Source organism: Lagenorhynchus albirostris, chromosome 2 (assembly GCF_949774975.1).
Source record: "Lagenorhynchus albirostris chromosome 2, mLagAlb1.1, whole genome shotgun sequence".
NCBI classification, from domain to species: domain Eukaryota; kingdom Metazoa; phylum Chordata; class Mammalia; order Artiodactyla; family Delphinidae; genus Lagenorhynchus; species Lagenorhynchus albirostris.
Genome location: NC_083096.1, coordinates 163,857,525 through 163,874,510, shown reverse-complemented (window position 1 = coordinate 163,874,510; position 16,986 = coordinate 163,857,525). Strand labels below are relative to the sequence as shown.

General features: G+C 39.3%; 1 protein-coding gene across 1 annotated transcript in view; it reads left to right on the top strand.

Moving 5' to 3' along the window:
• Nucleotides 1–9,842, top strand: part of YTHDF2 (YTH N6-methyladenosine RNA binding protein F2) — a 31,486-nt gene extending 21,644 nt beyond the window's left edge. Inside the window, exons 5-6 of the mRNA XM_060140832.1 lie at nt 4,727–4,860; nt 8,994–9,842. Coding sequence (XP_059996815.1) covers nt 4,727–4,860; nt 8,994–9,066 — 207 coding nt within the window. The 3' untranslated portion in view covers nt 9,067–9,842. The remainder of the gene's footprint in view (nt 1–4,726; nt 4,861–8,993) is intronic.
• The last annotated feature ends 7,144 nt before the right edge of the window (nt 9,843–16,986 follow it).

Genomic DNA, 16,986 nt, shown 5'->3' with positions numbered 1-16,986 from the left:
GTTCGACTGGAAATTTTTGAAGGTGGAACTGGAGGTTATATTATTTATCAGATATCTGGAAAGCATATTCAGTGATTGCTTCATTCTTTCTGAACCTACTGTCAAATGCTGGGAGTGGGGGGGGGATTTGACTGACAAGCTATTAAAAAACCTTATTTGTTTAATTGTATTCGGAAGTGTTTTCAGAAATTGATTTTATTGTGAAATTAGTTTTTGTTCAAATGTAGTTCTTACTGGAGAGCCAAGGAGTGATTCAAAGAATAACTGAAAAAATTTTAATGTATCTGTCTTACCGTTTGTTCTGTTACTAGTTAAGACTTATGATTCAGGGCCTGAAAACAGTAGATTATCCAGGCTTTTACTTCTGACCTTGTTAGTGAAATGTATATAGGAGTTCAGCTACTAACTAACAATCTTGGAAAAGAATTTGATGGTAGGAAAAGTTATTAGTTAAATGCATTTACTTCATCCTAGTGCTCCTATGCCAGTTCCCAGAAATTTATTTCAAGTAAGTGTCCATTTCTGCACCTAGAAAATCTTAAAAGGGAGGGAATATATGTGTGTTTGTGTGTGTGTGTATAACTCATATTCATAGCATCAGAGACTGTTATGATTGATCAAGGAGTTCACTGGCAGTTCAGTGGTTAGGACTCCGCGCTTTGACTGACGTGGCTCCGGGTTCAATCCCTGGTCAGGGAACTAAGATGTCACAGGCCTCACAGCACAGTGCCCCCCCAAAAAAGATTGATTTCATAAGCCATATAAAGCATTGAAAGTCATATTAGTATAATCCTATTTTTTCATGTTAAACTATGTAAGCATTGTCTTATTTTCAGCCAGGGACCCTGAAATTTGTGTTCTTTTCTATCAGGGACCATGGGGATATAAGAAAACTTACTTGAGGGCTATTAAGTGAATTTTATCTGAGGGGTAGACATCAGATTTTAAAGTTAATAAAATTCTATCCGACAAATAAATATATGTGTGCCTGTTGTGTTTTATGGCCCACTTCAAAGTGGGGAGAGGGATGGTAGTAGAAATGAGAAAGGATATTAAGCTAAATAGAGGAAAAATTAAGCAGATTTATATCATAGGAAGAGATTTCAAATGTGCAGACTTTAAGTAACATTGCCACCTTGTGGCTTTTAGGATATTTCCTCTAGAGATGAACTTTTGCATTTTATAGTTATAGATATAAGGTGAGGAGGGACTAAGATGTGATGGGTGAATGGTGTGAGTATTAACCTCTGGTTGTTTAAGTGACAGACCAGATATTGAAGCCTAGAAACTTCTTCCCCTGGTTTATACATTCTTAGTTAATATCTTTAAATTTATTTTTATTTTGTAAAAAATTTTTTTAGTCTCTACAATGAACAATGAGATTGTGGACTGATTTAAAGATTAGGATGAATGTCCTAGTGAGAATTTTGTGATGAGGTGTGAATTCAGTAAAATCTTGCTCTGCTGTTTTCCTTTTTTCTTTATTACCATCACAGTATCCTCAAGCTTTAGGAATGCTTCTTCCCTTCCTTTTAGCATTTGGTCTGTTTTTTTGGTTAACTGGGACTTTATGATTAATTGTGTGTTTGTGCTTGAGGATCTTATGCAGGAGCTTAACCTAGACTAGCCAGTCCAGCCTGTTCCTACCACAAATCTCACTGTAGCTTCCTTGAACATGGCACTAGGTTAAAAAAGGTAGTAGGTAGGCTGCAACATGACACCACCACCACGGGGAAAGCCAGTTTGCTGCACCACTTCCCCTGCTACGGTGGGTTAGTAGCATCTTCATGTATAAAAGCCGGAGTGTCCAACAAGACACAAATGCATGTTGTGTTTATGGCAGTTCCAGCTGGGACTTGGACCCATTGGAGGTCCCAGCTTTTTTTTATGTGTTCTGCTCTTTCCTTTTATTGTGTATCTTGTCATCATTCTTCTGTCCCCCACCCTCCCAACCCCAGCTTTTTCTTTATTAAATATTACCAAGGTAGGACTGGTTAATTAGAAATGTTAATAAATACATCTGACAAGTGAAGTCTTTCGACCATAAATTGTCAAAGCAATTTAGTGGAATTCCCAGTGGTAATAGGAAATAGTCACAAAAGTGAAAGAAAAGACCTGTAAGAGAAGTCTTTTATGGAAACCTAAAAGGTTTTAATGTCCCAAAGTGGTTAAAATAACGGTGCTTGTGTTAGAATCTTCTCTGTGTCATTTTTTTTCTCATTTTAGAAGACTTGTAAAAAGCTGATAGGCAGATTTTTTTCTTTTGCTAAAATACCCTCATGTTTGGTGATTTTAGTGTAGGTATGAGGAAATAAACACATTTCAAAGTTTCATGAGTTGTTAAACACAACTTTTTATTTTTATTTTTGGATGTGTAGGGTCTTCGTTGCTGCAAGCGGGCTTTCTCTAGTTGCGGCAAGCAGGGGCTACTCTTTGTTGCGGTGTGTGGGCTTCTCATTGCGGTGGCTTCTCTTCTAGCGGAGCATGGGCTCTAGGCATGCGGGCTTCGGTGGTTGCAGCATGCGGGCTTAGTAGTTGCAGCACACGGGCCCTAGAGCGCTCGGGCTTCAGTAGTTGTGGTGTGCGGGCTCAGTAGTTCTGGCTTGTGAGTTCTAGAGCGCAGGCTCAGTAGTTGTGGCACATGGGCTTAGTTGCTCCATGGCATGTGGGATCTTCCTGAACCAGGGATCGAACCTGTGTCTCCTGCATTGGCAGGTGGATTCTTAACCATTGCACCACCAGGGAAGTCCCAAATATAACTTTTTAATGCAGCCAATTTTTGCAGAAGAATTAAAAGAATTATCCCCCAATTTATTAACATTTTACTTTGAAATAATTTCAGACTTGGAGAAATTTAAAGAATAGTGCAAAGGACTCCCACATACTCTTCACCCAGATTTACCAATGTAATATTTTGCTACATTTGCTGCATCTTCTCTTTGGAGATATGTGTGAAATTTTTTTCTGAACCATTTGAGAGTAAGTTCCAAGACATCATGACCTTTTCTCCTAAATATTTTGCTGTGTAGTTTGTAGTTCCTAAGAACAAGAACATGCATTTATGAGCACGATGCAGTTTTCAAAATCGGGAAATTTAACATTCACAATACGATTATCTGATCTACAGATCTTATTCATATTTGTACCAGTTGTCTTAATGTCCTTGGTAGCAATTTTTTGGTGGCGGGGGGGGGTTTCCAGGGTCCAGTCCAGGATCTTTCAGTTTTATGTCTTTTTAGTCTCTTAATCTGCAGTTATACACACATACTCACACACCAACATCCCACCCATTCATCCCTTTTGTTTGTTTATGATATGACATTTCTGAAGAGTATATGCTATTTATTTTTGTAGATGTCGCTGCTTGTCTGAGGTTTCCTTTCCTCATTGTGTATATTCAGATTATGCTTTTCTGGCAGGAATACTACATAAGTGACTTTGTGTCCTCAGTGCATCACAGTAGGAAGTATAAGATGGTCTGTTTATGCCGTTATTAGTAATGTTTACTTTGATCACTTATTTAAGGTATCCTGGTTCTCCACTTAAAGGTACTATTTTCCTTTTAATAAGTGGGAAAATAGTTTGAGACTCTATATAAATCTTTTTCCTCATCACATTTTTTAAACATCTTTATTGCAGTGTAATTGCTTTACAATGGTGTGTTAGTTTCTGCTTTATAATAAAGTGAATCAGTTATTCTCATCAAATTTTCACCCTTTAGATTTAGCATCCATTGCCAGTTCTTGCCCAATAAAGATATTACTGTGATAGTTGTTTACTTATCATTAAGGTTGTGTAATGCTCAAATTGGGTGATGGCAGGCCCTTCAAGCAGGATCCTCTGATTCATTCCCGTTTTCAACCAATTTTTTTTTTTTTTTTTTTTGGCTGTGCTGCGTGGCTTTTGGGATCTTAGTTCCCTGACCAGGAGTTGAACTTGTGCCCCCTGCAGTGGAAGCTCAGAGTCCTAACCACTGGACTTCTGGGGAATTCTCCCAAGTGTTCTTTTTGTTTGGTTTTTATTTTTTTTAATATTTGTTTATTTGGTTTTGCCGGGTCTTAGTTTTGGCACGTGGGTTCATTAGTTGCAGCTTGCTGGCTCCTTAGTTGAGGCTTGTGGGTTCCTTAGTTGTGGCATGCATGTGGGATTTAGTTCTTGACCAGGGATCGAACCTGGGCCCCCTGCTTTGGGAGCGTGGAGTCTTCTATCCACTGCATCACCAGGGAAGTCCCTTTTTTTTTTTCTTTTTTAATAAAAATGTTTAAAATAGCTAGTATTTAAAATCTTGTGAATTGTTTACAGTTTTATTATTGGTGCCAAATTCATTTTACTTTTCAAGATGGTATGATGTGAATGCTTAAGTATCTTTATAATCTCTGAGAAGATGGATATTATCTTTATCATTTGTAAATATATAAGCTTATTTTTTTGTGTACACATCAAAATTGTATCTGGAAATAGAAGAGCAGTTTAATCAGCTTGCTGAATTGTATCAATGTAATATTTTCTTGATGTTGATCAGGAGATTAAGGCAGCTAATGCCATTTGTTGTTTGCATGTAATTTCCATAATTTAAGCTTCTGTCACACAGGTTTACATTAGGGCAAGGTGGTACTTGCCCTCTTGGTATAATTGTGTAGCTAAGATTCAGGAATAGTTTTTTTTTTTTTTTTTTTGCGGTACACGGGCCTCTCACTGTTGTGGCTTCTCCCGTTGCGGAGCACAGGCTCCGGACGCGCAGGCTCAGTGGCCATGGCTCATGGGCCCAGCTGCTCTGCGGCATGTGGGATCTTCCCGGACCGGGGCACGAACCCATGTCCCCTGCATCAGCAGGCAGACTCTCAATCACTGCGCCACCAGGCAAGCCCTAGTTTTTTCTTTTTTTATGAATTTATTTAATTTTTGGCTGCATTGGGTCTTTGCTGCTGCGCGCGGGCTTTCTCTAGTTGCGGCTAGCGGGGGCTGCTCCTCGTTGTGGTGCGCGGGCTTCTCATTGCGGTGGCTTCTCGTTGTGGAGCACGGGCTCTAGGCGCATGGGCTTCGGTAGTTGTGGTTCGGGGGCTCTAGAGTGCAGGCTCAGTAGCCGTGGTGCACCAGCTTAATTGCTCCGCGGCACGTGGGATCTTCCCAGACCAGGGCTCGAACCTGTGTCCCCTGCATTGGCAGGCGGATTCTTAACCACTGCACCACCAGGGAAGCCCCAGGAATAGTTTTATGTTATGTTTGAGGCAAAATTGAACACAGGTGGATTTAGTATTACATTATAGAGGAACAAACTTTGTGTTTAAAAATGAGATGACTTAATAAGTGCAATTTCACAGTGCTATTTTGCATTTCTTTTGACTAAATATTTTAAATGCTGTTACTAAGCATTGTGATGAACTTACAAGTGTGTATTTCTATTTGTTTGTTTTGACGAGCTGCCTGGCGTGTGGGGAACTAAGGTCCCCTGATCAGGAATAGAACCAGTGCCCCCCCCCTGCAGTGGAAGCGTGGAGTCCTAACCACCGGACCACCAGGGAATTCCCATAAGTGTGTTTCTTAGGGAAAAATGGATTTGGCAAAGTCTAGGTTTTCTAATTTAATGGTACAATTTGGAGCATGTAAGTTTATTTGTATTCCTGGGGTTACATTACATTAAAATAATAGGCAGAATTTTTTCTCCAGTTTTTTTTTGTTTTTCTGCTAGTCCGTTTTGTTTTTTGATGTATTTCAAAGAAATTGTCATTATCAGTATACTTCACCCCTAAACGTTTCAGCATGCGTATCATTAACTAGAGCTCAGTATTTGTTTTACGTATTTTTTGAGTTAAATAAAATGCACAAATTTTAAGTGTGTATTTGCTGAGTGCTGACAAATGTACCCATCTGTGTAACCCAAACCCCAATGAAGATATAGAACATTACCATCCTAGAAATTTCCACCCCCACCCCACCCCAGACAACTACTGTTCTAATTTTGTCCCCACCGTAGATTCATTTTCCGTTATAAAACTTTACATAATTGGAATCATACAGTGTGTATTCTTTTGTCTGAGGCTTCTTTCATTCATCATAATGTCTTTGAGAACTGCTTCTCTTTTAGATCTGCAATTCCTTCCTTCCGTCCGTCCGTCTGTCCGTCCGTCCGTCTTTGTTGCTGCACATGGGCTTTCTCTAGTCTGGCAAGCGGGGGCTACTCTTCATTGCGGTGCGTGAGCTTCTCATTTTGGTGGCTTCTCTTGTTGCGGAGCACGGGCTCTATCTGGGCTCGTGAGCTTCAGTAGTTGTGGTGCACGGGCTTAGTTGCTCCGCGGCATGTGGGATCTTCCCAGACCAGGGCTTGAACCTGTGTCCCCTGCATTGACAGGCGGATTCTTAACCACTGCGCCACCAGGGAAGCCCTAGATCTTCAATTCTTGAATTCAGAGCAAGGAGGGTGCTCCCAGACCCATAAAAAAAACAGATCTATATGTGCTAAAATTTAATAATCTGTAAGACATATTAAGTGACGGGAAAAAAAGCAAAATGAAGTGTGTTTTGTATGCTGCTTGTGAAAAGAAAAAACAAAAGATGTAATAAGTTTTTATATGCTTAAAATAACTCAGGAAGGACACAAGAAACTGGTAACAGAAGTTGCCTCTAGGGATTTCTCCCATTTTTATTGAGATATAATTGACATACAACATTGTTAAAGGTGTACTACAACATAATGATTTGATATATGTATTTATTGTGAAATGCTTACCACAATAAGTTTAGTTAACATCCATCACCATTTTTTTTCTTGTGATGAGAACCAGAATTTTACATAAAAGTCAACTGTAGCCTGTTATCCACTGCTAAACTCATAAATGTTTGTGAGTGAGCTTAGCTAAAGAACTGTTCTTTGCTTTCTAGGAGCTTTTGGTTGAGTTGGGACTAATTTTATATGAAATAAGTCAATACAATTTGATTTTCAATTGTGGATGCAGATTTAGAAGCACCTTGAAAACTGCAGTGGTTGAGGAAGTCTCAGAGAAGGAAGGGGTTTTGAAGTGTACCCCAGGGCCAGAAGGCCAGGCATTCTTGGCTTTTAAAAGCATGGGAATGAGATTTAATCAAGAAACACAAAGAAAAGAGTCCATATTTCCTGAAACTAAAGGTAGATTTTGATTAGCAATAGAAGAGAGGTTAGATAAATAGTATCCATCCAAATTAAGAAAGACTGAACGAGGTAGATGAGTTTTTGATTGATAGGAGAACCTACTCCTATCACAGCACAGGGGGAACTGTATATTCAGTATCTTGTAATAACCTGTAACAGAAAGGAATCTGAAAAAGAATATGTATATGTATGTATAACTGAATCACTTTGCTGTATACCTGAAACTAACACAACATTGTAACTCAACTACAATTTTTTAAAAAAAGATTGATATGAGAATCTAGGTGCTTTTGTAAGTTTCATTTTGGTCAATGCCAGAGGGTTTTGGTTTTTTTTTTAGTTGTGATTTTCCTATTATAAACAATATATTAATTATCAAAACTTTGGGAGAGTTATAGAAAGGGGAGGGTCAGTACTGCAGCCCAGGAACATCAAAACTTTTGAGGTCCCTTTTATGTTGGATTGAATTTCTTTTTCTTATTCTTGAATTGAGTTTGATTTCCAGAAACAGTGTGTGGGTGAATTGTTTTATTAAATTAATTTTATAAAGGTTGAAGTTTCAAAATGACTTATTTTGAAAATATCCCAGATCCTTGTATGTTGGTGAGTTTATCTCTGAATTCCTGATATGTGAAGTGGGACATCACAAAAAGATAACTGTTCCTTCTGAAATTTACTGTTTTTATATCCTTGGAGTAGTTTAGTGGTGGTAGTCAGTTCGTCACAGAGCCTCACTTAACTTTGTTGACTTTTACGTAAATATTTGTAATGACATGGTGTAGGTAAAGAGCCATATAGCCATGGATTTGAATCTTGGTTCTTAGGTAACCTTGGTCAGTTAACTTTTTTGAGCTTTAGTTTTCTTATCTCTGAAGCAGGAATAGTATAGTCCTTGTAAGGTGGTTATTAAGATCATTATGTACAGTGCCTGGAACATGGAAGCCCATAAGTAGTATTTGCTGTTCTTTCTTAATAGGAATCATGTTTAACTTCAGAACCATAGTTACCATAAGGTGAATGGGAGCAAATGACTCTATTCATGTGGCTTGATGAATCGAGTCTAAGTTCAGGTCTGTGTGCTTGCTCCTAACCACTTAATGCTTTTGCTTTTTTTGCTTTTGGTTTTGCTTTTAAAAGGCATGTGGATTGAGTCATATTTTTAAAAATCCCAGTAAGTGAGGTAGTGTGTGAAATGGAATGCTGTTTGGGGTACATTTAGGAAAGGCTCGTAAAGAATGATTCTTAATAAGGAAGGAGCATTTAGATCTATTTCAGGGAAAATGTAAGAATTGCATTCAGTTTTCAAAATCCACTTCTGAGTGGATTTTAAACTCTCCCTAGGGGAAAAGGATGATTTTCTTGCCTGCTATGGACTAAGAGCTTTCTATATGTCGACTCATTAATTCTCCCACAGCCCAGATACATATCCTCACTTTATTTAAAAAAAAGGAAATTAAGGCCTATGAATATGGTTAAGGCCTTGGGACTAATATGGGATGACTCTAGAACTGTTAGGGCTTACGCTGCTTCCCTGCTGCAGGCCATTGATAGATATATGTTTGAGTTACTTAGGCCCATATTTTGGGGAGACTGACACATATTAGCGTAAACCAACTATAATAGGAAAACAAATGTGTTTAGTCAGTTAAGAATTTTAAAGTCAAAGAAAAATAATTTTGTATTAATTGGGGTGCTTGAGTGCAAGTACTTTGGTTTAAAATATAAGAAGTAAAAGTTTTTATTTGTGGGGAATATTCTATTTAGCACAAATAATTAAATTTCTGTTGAGTTATTCTATGAAGTTGTAATTCTTAAACATGTTCAGATAAGTTTTAACTAACCATTTCAATTTTTTTTTAACTTATAGGAACGTCAAGGTCGTGGGAAATAAGAGGCAGTTCTGCACAGACTGCAGCAACGGTTGCGTCTGCATATCCTAAGAGGAAAAAAATTGACCTTCAAGAGAATTAGGACTTTTTTCTTAATTTCATTGACTTCAGAGACGATTGCAGACTTGCAGTTTAAGTATTGGAATTTCACAAAAGACATAGGACTTAACTGGAAAATGAAAAAAAAAAGAAAAAGAAAAAACTAAACAAAAAATCCCTCTAGGTAGTTTAGGTGAAAAATGTCCCTTTTATTTTGGCTTTGGTTGTGATTTCAGAGCATAATGCTTTGTTTTTTTGTCTTTTTACTATGTTTTTCGGATTTTAAAGTCCGTAAGTGCATACAGTTTTCTCTAATTTTTAAACCCTTTCCTCCCCCCATTTTGACATTTGCACTTGGAGAACACTTGAGTTTTGAAGGTTTTGGGCATCCACCCCAGAAAGTGGGAATTTGTTTTTTCCCTTCTGAACTGGAAGAACATTTTTATGAAGAATTTTTGTCTTGGAGAATTTAACAGTGTTACCCAAGGTTGTGTCTTTAAGGGTGGTTCATTTTCTCTGACCCTTTGTTATTCAAAGTAAAATACTAGGAGTCCTAAGAAATGTTCTGTTCTTGTACATTATACTGATTAAGTCAGGATTAATTTGATTTCAAAGCTAAGAACAGTGGTAAAAACTTGTTTACAGAAATGCATTTTGGAAGAGAAAAATATTGTAAAACGTGTAGTGAATGTTTCTTCAGTTTCTTGTTCAGCCAATGAGGAAAGGGCATTGCCTTTCTTTTTACCATTAATCACTTCTCAATAAACGTGAGATCCTGTTGAGCATCACTTCTAGTACCATTTATTAGTATTATTTGAATCTGCTATATTTTATGAAAGCTTTGGAGTATAAGGAGTTTTAAGAGGTGAGACAGCAACCATTTTTAGAAAGTTCACTGAGATGGAATAGTTCAGGCTTGCTTTGGTACCCAGGGTTGGATAACCATGACCTCTGCAAAGCAAGATGGGCCAATATTCATAATGCTTTATTTCTGGATATTTCCCTGAGAAGGTAGAGCCACTGCTATGCTAAATTGTTCAACAAATATTTGATCGTGAGTGCTTATTAGGTGCCAGGCATTGTGCTAATAACCTTGAGGAAACCTGGCCACATATCTTACGTGCAGAGTAGGTAGAGCCCAGTGTCGAGGTTTTAAGTGTTTAATCTGAAATATGACTTATTTAGGCAGGATTCCATGTGGTCCAAGAATAAGAAATTCCAATGGGCTTGAATCTTTGTGAACCATATAACCGTAATGTTAATTGATTCATCCTTGTTTATTTCCTAAGGTTTGGAGCTTCTCTGCCTTAAAGATTTTTAGCCCTTAAGATGTCCCAATTTTGGAGATTTAGTTAAATGTGTAAAAACTTCTGTAGTAAGAAAGGGTTCTGAAACTGGATTATAATAGTGTTGGACCCTGTTTTGCCCACAGATTACTTATTCATCCTATTCTACACAGCCCAGGCTACTAAATCAAGGGTGCGATAAAATTAATAAATGTTGATTTTGTAATTAGCGTTATTGTTGACACTTTGAGTTGAGAACTTTTCTCTGCCTATCTGAAGCACCGCACAATATACCTAGATATTCCTATTTGCTAAGCTTTTTGAAGTATATTCCCCCCAGATTGGGGAGTCCTTTGTGCTTTCATCGGTTTGAAGATGCCCAATTTTGAATTGGAAATGTAGCATTTATTGCTTTCAATTTTAGCTGAAACTTCTGTGACTTCTACAGGACTCCCATGGGCTTGATGGAGGTTTAGTATTTCACCTTTGAAAGAGAAAAAAATATCCGGAGAAAAGCAAATTCAAAATCAGTTTTACCTAGATTTTCCTACCTTGTATTCAAGTTGGATATGAGATTATTCAATATGCTTTTTTACAATTTGAAATGCTAGTGCCTCAGTATTTAAGCCAGTCCTTCCCAGTCTTTATTTTTACATCACATAGAAACTACTGGTGTGGCTTTGAGGACAAGCTGAAAGGAATTTGGAGCCCTTAAAAAGGCTGCTCACCCAGCTGTCCCTGAGTGAGTGTTGAGGGAGGCAGGGTGTTGAATTTGTGTATTTTTTTAAAAACCATACTGGCCTTGTATAAAAAAATTAGATAATATTCACTCTTAAAGAGTTGGTCCAGAAGTTGGTTTGGTGAAGATCCCAAAATGCAGCTCAACTAGTTCTCTTATTTGCTAACAACAACTTTGCCAGTGGAAAGTGTTGACTTTTGACTATTTGCCCTTAATGCTTTGTTCTGTCATTTGTGAATGTAAGACTTTGGATAGCCATGCTTGTTTACTGTTCTCCTTTATTGAATATGAGGGGAAACTGAACAATCTCACAACGTGCCATCAGTGTTAAATTCAAAGCATTTTTTAAACCTTTAATATCAAAAAGTGTATAAGTCTTATATTCACTAGATTTAATCTTAGTTACACTTGATTGGCTACCTTCCCCCAACATGTTCCATTTAAAAAAAAACTTATTTTGCAGAAATGGTGTGAAGAGTTCTCATACACCCTTCACTCAGCTTCCCTCAAATGTTAACATTTTACATACCATGGAATGATTTTCAAAAACAGTAAATATTGATACAGTACTATTAACTATCTATAGACCATATTTGGATTGTGCCGGTTGTTCAAGGAATGTCTCTTTTCTAGCTCAGCATCCAGTCCAGGATCCCACAGTATGGTTAGTTGTCTCTAGTCTGTAGACTGCAAGTTCTTCAGTCTTCATCTTTTATGATTTTGACACTTTTGGAGAGTACTGACCAGTTGTTTATGGAGTGCCCCTCGAGTTGAATTTGTCTAATACTTTCTCACTATTATATTGAAATTATTTTTTTGTAAGAATACTGCAAAAATCATATATGGCCTTCTTAGTGCATTATATCAGGGTACATGATGTCCATATGTATTATTACTGGTGATGTTAACTTTGATCACATTAAGGTAGTATTTGCTGTATTTCTCCACTGTAAAGTTATTGTTTCCCTTTGTAATGAATTAAGTAACTTGTGGAGGAATATAATTTTAAACTATCAATCTTTGGTTCACTAATTTTGACGTCTTTGAATTGTTATTCCCCGGAACAAATACTGCTGTGGCGTTTGCCTAATGTTAATTCATTATGTCTATTATTTCTTCTACATTCATACTAATTAGAATTCTGCTATAAGGAGGAGCTGTCCCTTCTCCCCATTTTATTTATTCAGTGATATCAGTATGGACTTTGTATTTTATTCCATAGGTCAATGCTATCATTTAATTTCTTGCTCAGATTGTCCCACCTTTGGCCATTGGGACCTCCTTCAAGTTGGCTCCTGTGTCTTTTTGACATGCCCCTGATGTTTTTTGGAGCCCTTCTGTAAGATGTTCTTGGCTAGTCTTGTATTTTCAGTGCCCCAGCCCCATTTTTCAAAAGGAACAAAGGTTCCTTTTATTGGAGAATATTTAGAAACCAATCGTTGATTTCTTTTTTAAAGCAACATTTTAAATAGCAACAGATTATTAAAGTGGAGTTTTTATTACTCCTGTAGGTGAAGAATTATTTAGCCTAATCAAAACACCTAACCACTTCATCTCTTCCTCCACTTTTGTAGAGCTTTTATACCAGTCTTCTGGAGTTGTGGAGAGGGCTTTTCACCTGGCATAATACTTCACCTAGAGTGAGGTCCAATGAATGTAGGTTGGTTTGCACCCTTCCATAATTTCTATCTTTAGCCTTGTAAATAGAGACCCAAAATGTTGGCCTCGTTTCCAACGCATCTAAACTGTTCTAGGGGTTCAGAGCTTTTTCTACCTGTGAAAAAATAAATGGTCATATACTGAAGTTTTCTGTTTTTCATTAGGGAGCAGATAGCACTTGAATATTGCCGCTTTTATTTGAAAAACAATTTTTCTGGAGAAGTAATCTTGTGTCATGAATGTAGGGCCCTTCCCTCTGAAAATGAAAGTGAGAGTAAAAGTGTCCCTAGGATTCAGATATGATAAAGCCAGTTTACAATCATTTTTGTTTTTTGCCTTGGGTAGTATTGCTACTTAAGACTGTATCACTCACTGCTAGTGGTTTCTGGGCAGCTGGTGGAACTCCTTACCCCTGAGAAGCCATTCTTTGCAACTAATAATTTCAGCTGCAGGGTTTTTTGCACGTGGAAAGCTGACATGGCTGTGGGGTAAGACATCCATAGCGAGACTAAGTGGGTTGGAGAAGGTCCCACAAACCTGCTTACAGGTTTCCTGATCTGGCTCTGTAGCCCCGCCTACTGGAGAGTTTAGGGTGGCCCCGCCTGCCCTGCCCCGTCCAGCAGCTGGGCTCGGTGACTGGACGGCGCGAGCACGTCGGCGGCCATGCATGGTGGCCACTGCATCGTGACCCGCAGGGAGGCAAACCTCTGTCCTGCTAACGTGATTCTCTCCATACTCCCGCGACCCCGTCAACTCTAGCCCGCTGCAGCCTGGGGGGCCGCTCAGCATACCCGTTCATTTTGTGTGCTTTTCCCTTGCCCTATTTTACCGCGAAAAATGTGGGTTTAAGACGGTGTCGCCATTGCCTTTGCACCTGCGCAAAAGCCTCTCCCAGTGCCAAACCCTTTACCTTCATAGGTGAGCTTAGGTCTCCTATGGGACGGGGAGCTGGAATTTCACGCTATCCTGCTCGCAGGGCAAAGATGACATTAGTGCCATGCGTGGCTTGTTGCTCTCCTTTTAAAATAATGATCGACCGCGTGGCTGGCTAAAGTTTGTAAAACTGTTACTGTGGCCCCACCTGCTGGCCATAGGCAACGTTCACGTGCTCAAAAAAGAAAGTTACTTTGGAGTTGCCTTTTAAGGGGAAGCTCCCTGAAGAAACTCCCAATTTTGCTGCTTTGTCCAGTTTTTCGTGTTAGTGTATTCATCTGCTTTTCCCATCTATTCATTCATTCTGTATTTTGTGAGCCCCTGTTGGTGCTATTGGGCACTGGGGGAAAGGGAAATGAATAATATTCTTGTCCTCGGAATTTAGTTTAAGGATTACACTGTAATACGGTTTAGAGTTGGGGAAATACAGGGTAGGAAGAGAAGAGGGGCATCTACCCAGCAGATTGCTATTTCAATATTGGATCTTCCTTCCTAGCTTTTTCTTAATCAGTGGAAACCACGAGCTCCTTGCCTCTTTATCTTCCTTCGCAGTTTCCGCTCTCCTAGGTACTCTGCTCCATCATTGAGATGTCTGATTGGGCAAGTCAGGGAGTTACTCTGTGCACATACTTCCTCATTGGAAAGAGGAAATGACCTCTGATGCCACTTGATGTATGATTTTTGCAGGGATTTAAATTCATTTTAACTACTAGTGCTTTTCTAATTAAAACCACCAGTCCAGACGGTTACATATAGAATAAAACAATATATATATCTTGGTATAACACTTTGTTATCTATCCTTCTAAACCTTTTAAAAATGCTTTATGATACATGTAAATTCAGTATATAGTATATAGCATGTGTGTATTCCTGAAAGCAACCCATATAATTTTAAGTTATTTTACAAAAATGGAATAATACAAGACCATCTACAGTGTCCCCTCCTCCCCCCATCACAATTCCATGAATTTCTATTTTGGTCTGCTTGAGAAGGACCCAGGTCTTCTGTAACAACTTAATATGGCTGGCCTTCTAGGATCCTGGAGTGAGCAGTGCCCCAAGGGCCTAGGTCTCTGTCATCAACAGCTACCTGGCAGAACCCTGACCTTTTCATCTTGTTCTTCTTAAGCACTGGGACCCAAACTTTTCCAGACTTCTGTTTCCCCAAAGCCTTTCAATGTGAAGAGTTTCTGTTTCTCTTCAGTGTGAAGAGTTTCTAGGCACTCTGTTTTTAGAGGCATGTCATTCCAAATCAAGGCATTTTGCTGCAGAAGTATAGGACATGTCCTGGGCGTGCGGGAAGAGTAAGCTGGCCAGGAGTGGATAGGGGAGTGCTGCTAAATGCCAGGCAGAATTCTAGGCACCGCGGCGATAGCAGAAAGCTAAGAGCTCCTGCCTTCAATGGGACTTCAATTCTGGTGGAGAGACAGACACATTTGTCATGTGTGATGAGTACTATAGAGAAAAGTAACACAAGATAAATGAGGCTGGAAGAGTCATGCTAACAAATTCAGAGAGGTGAGTGATGAAGACAAGCTGGGTAAGGCTTTGAGAGGGAAGCACTCACTTTTGAGAAAAGTGTATCATCACCTTTTCATTTTACCTCACCTTACCGCACCTGTCTTCTTTCCCAGATTAAATCCATGGTCCATCATAATCCCCCTCTCACCTCGTCTTCACCATCATCCCCTTGCCCCTTACTCTTGCTTCATCTATTTTAACTGACAAACCACAATCCTGGTTACATATAACTGCATCTACCCGCACCTCTGCAGTTTAGAGTGGTTGGAGAAAACATTCAACCAGTGTCTTAAATTCATGATCAGCAACCTCAGGAGGGGGGATCATCAACATTTGCCCCATTTGTTCAGTTTCCTCCTTACAAGACAACCATTTCATACCTTCTTCCTTTCCTCAAACCTCCAACACCTTGTATTCCACCTTTACTCTCAATGACTTGACTGAGAAAAAATAAAGCAATCAGAACGAGACATAACCTACTCCTTCCACTACGTGTACTTACCTCACCTCACATAATTGTAGATCGATGTTTCTTAAAGCCTGGTCTCTGGGCCAGCTGTATCAGCACCACCGGAGAACTTGTCAGAAATGCAAATTCTTGGGTCCCACTTAAGACCTACTGAATCAAATTCTGAGGGTGGGGCCCAGCAATCTGTGCTTTTTTTTTTTTTTTAATCTGTGCTTTTATAAGTGCTCCAGGTGATTCTGATGAAGCTTAGTTTGCGAACCAATGCCCTTGGGACTATGCATGTTTCTGTCTAGAAAGAGGCCCTTCATTTGTGCACCAGACCTTCGTCTCTCAGCAACTAAGGAACATGGCTCCATGAAATCTCCCTCTTCCACATCCCAATTTCACCTCTATTGGATCATTCCCATCAGCGTAAAAATGTGCCGCTGTTTCTCCCATTTCTTCCTTCAGTTACCACCCGTTTCTCTATTCCTCTTTGCAGCAAGACCCCAAAGAGGAAGCTGTTACTCACTGGCTCCATTTCTTCTTCATTCTCTCTAAACAACTCCAGTCAGGCTTTCATCCTCTGCTTTCCGGTGGAACTGATCATGTCAAGGTCACTGGTGACCTCACATGGTTAATTCTCAGCCTTTATTTAACCTATAAATGGCATGTGATCTCCTTGATATACTTTCTTCACTTGGATTCGAGCACAGCATTCCTCCTGATTTTCCTCCTGTTTTACTGGTTGTTCCTGCTTAGTCTCCTTGGTTGGTTCCTCCTCTGCTTTTTGTCCTCTTGATGCCAGAGTGATCCAGGGCTTAGTCCTCGACCCTCTACACTCTAAATTTCATCCAGTCCTGCGGCTTTAAACACCAACCATGTGTCAACAACTCCCAAATGTAGAGTCAGTCCAGGTCTGTCTCCTGAACTCTGGTATATTCAGTTGCCAGCTCAGCCTCTCCACTAATGGCTCACCAACATCTCAAACCCAACACTTACAAACCTAAACTCCTTCCTTCCTCATCTGCCCCATCTCTTGTAATAAATTCATCTCTCCCATTTCTCAGGCCAAATCCTGAGAGTAATGTTTGATTCCCTATCTCACATCATTTTTGGCAGCAAATCTTACTGGTTGACCACTTCTCTCCGTATCTATGGTGAAGTTACCATCCTTTCTCACCTATATGACTGCACCAATCTCTTAGCTGGTCTCTACTTGCACTTTTGCTTCTTACAGTCAATCCTCCACACAGCAATAAAGGGAGCCTGTGAAAATGTACATCAGATCATATTTCTGAGCTCAGACTTTCTCCTGGCTCCCGTCTCACTCAGAGTAAAGGC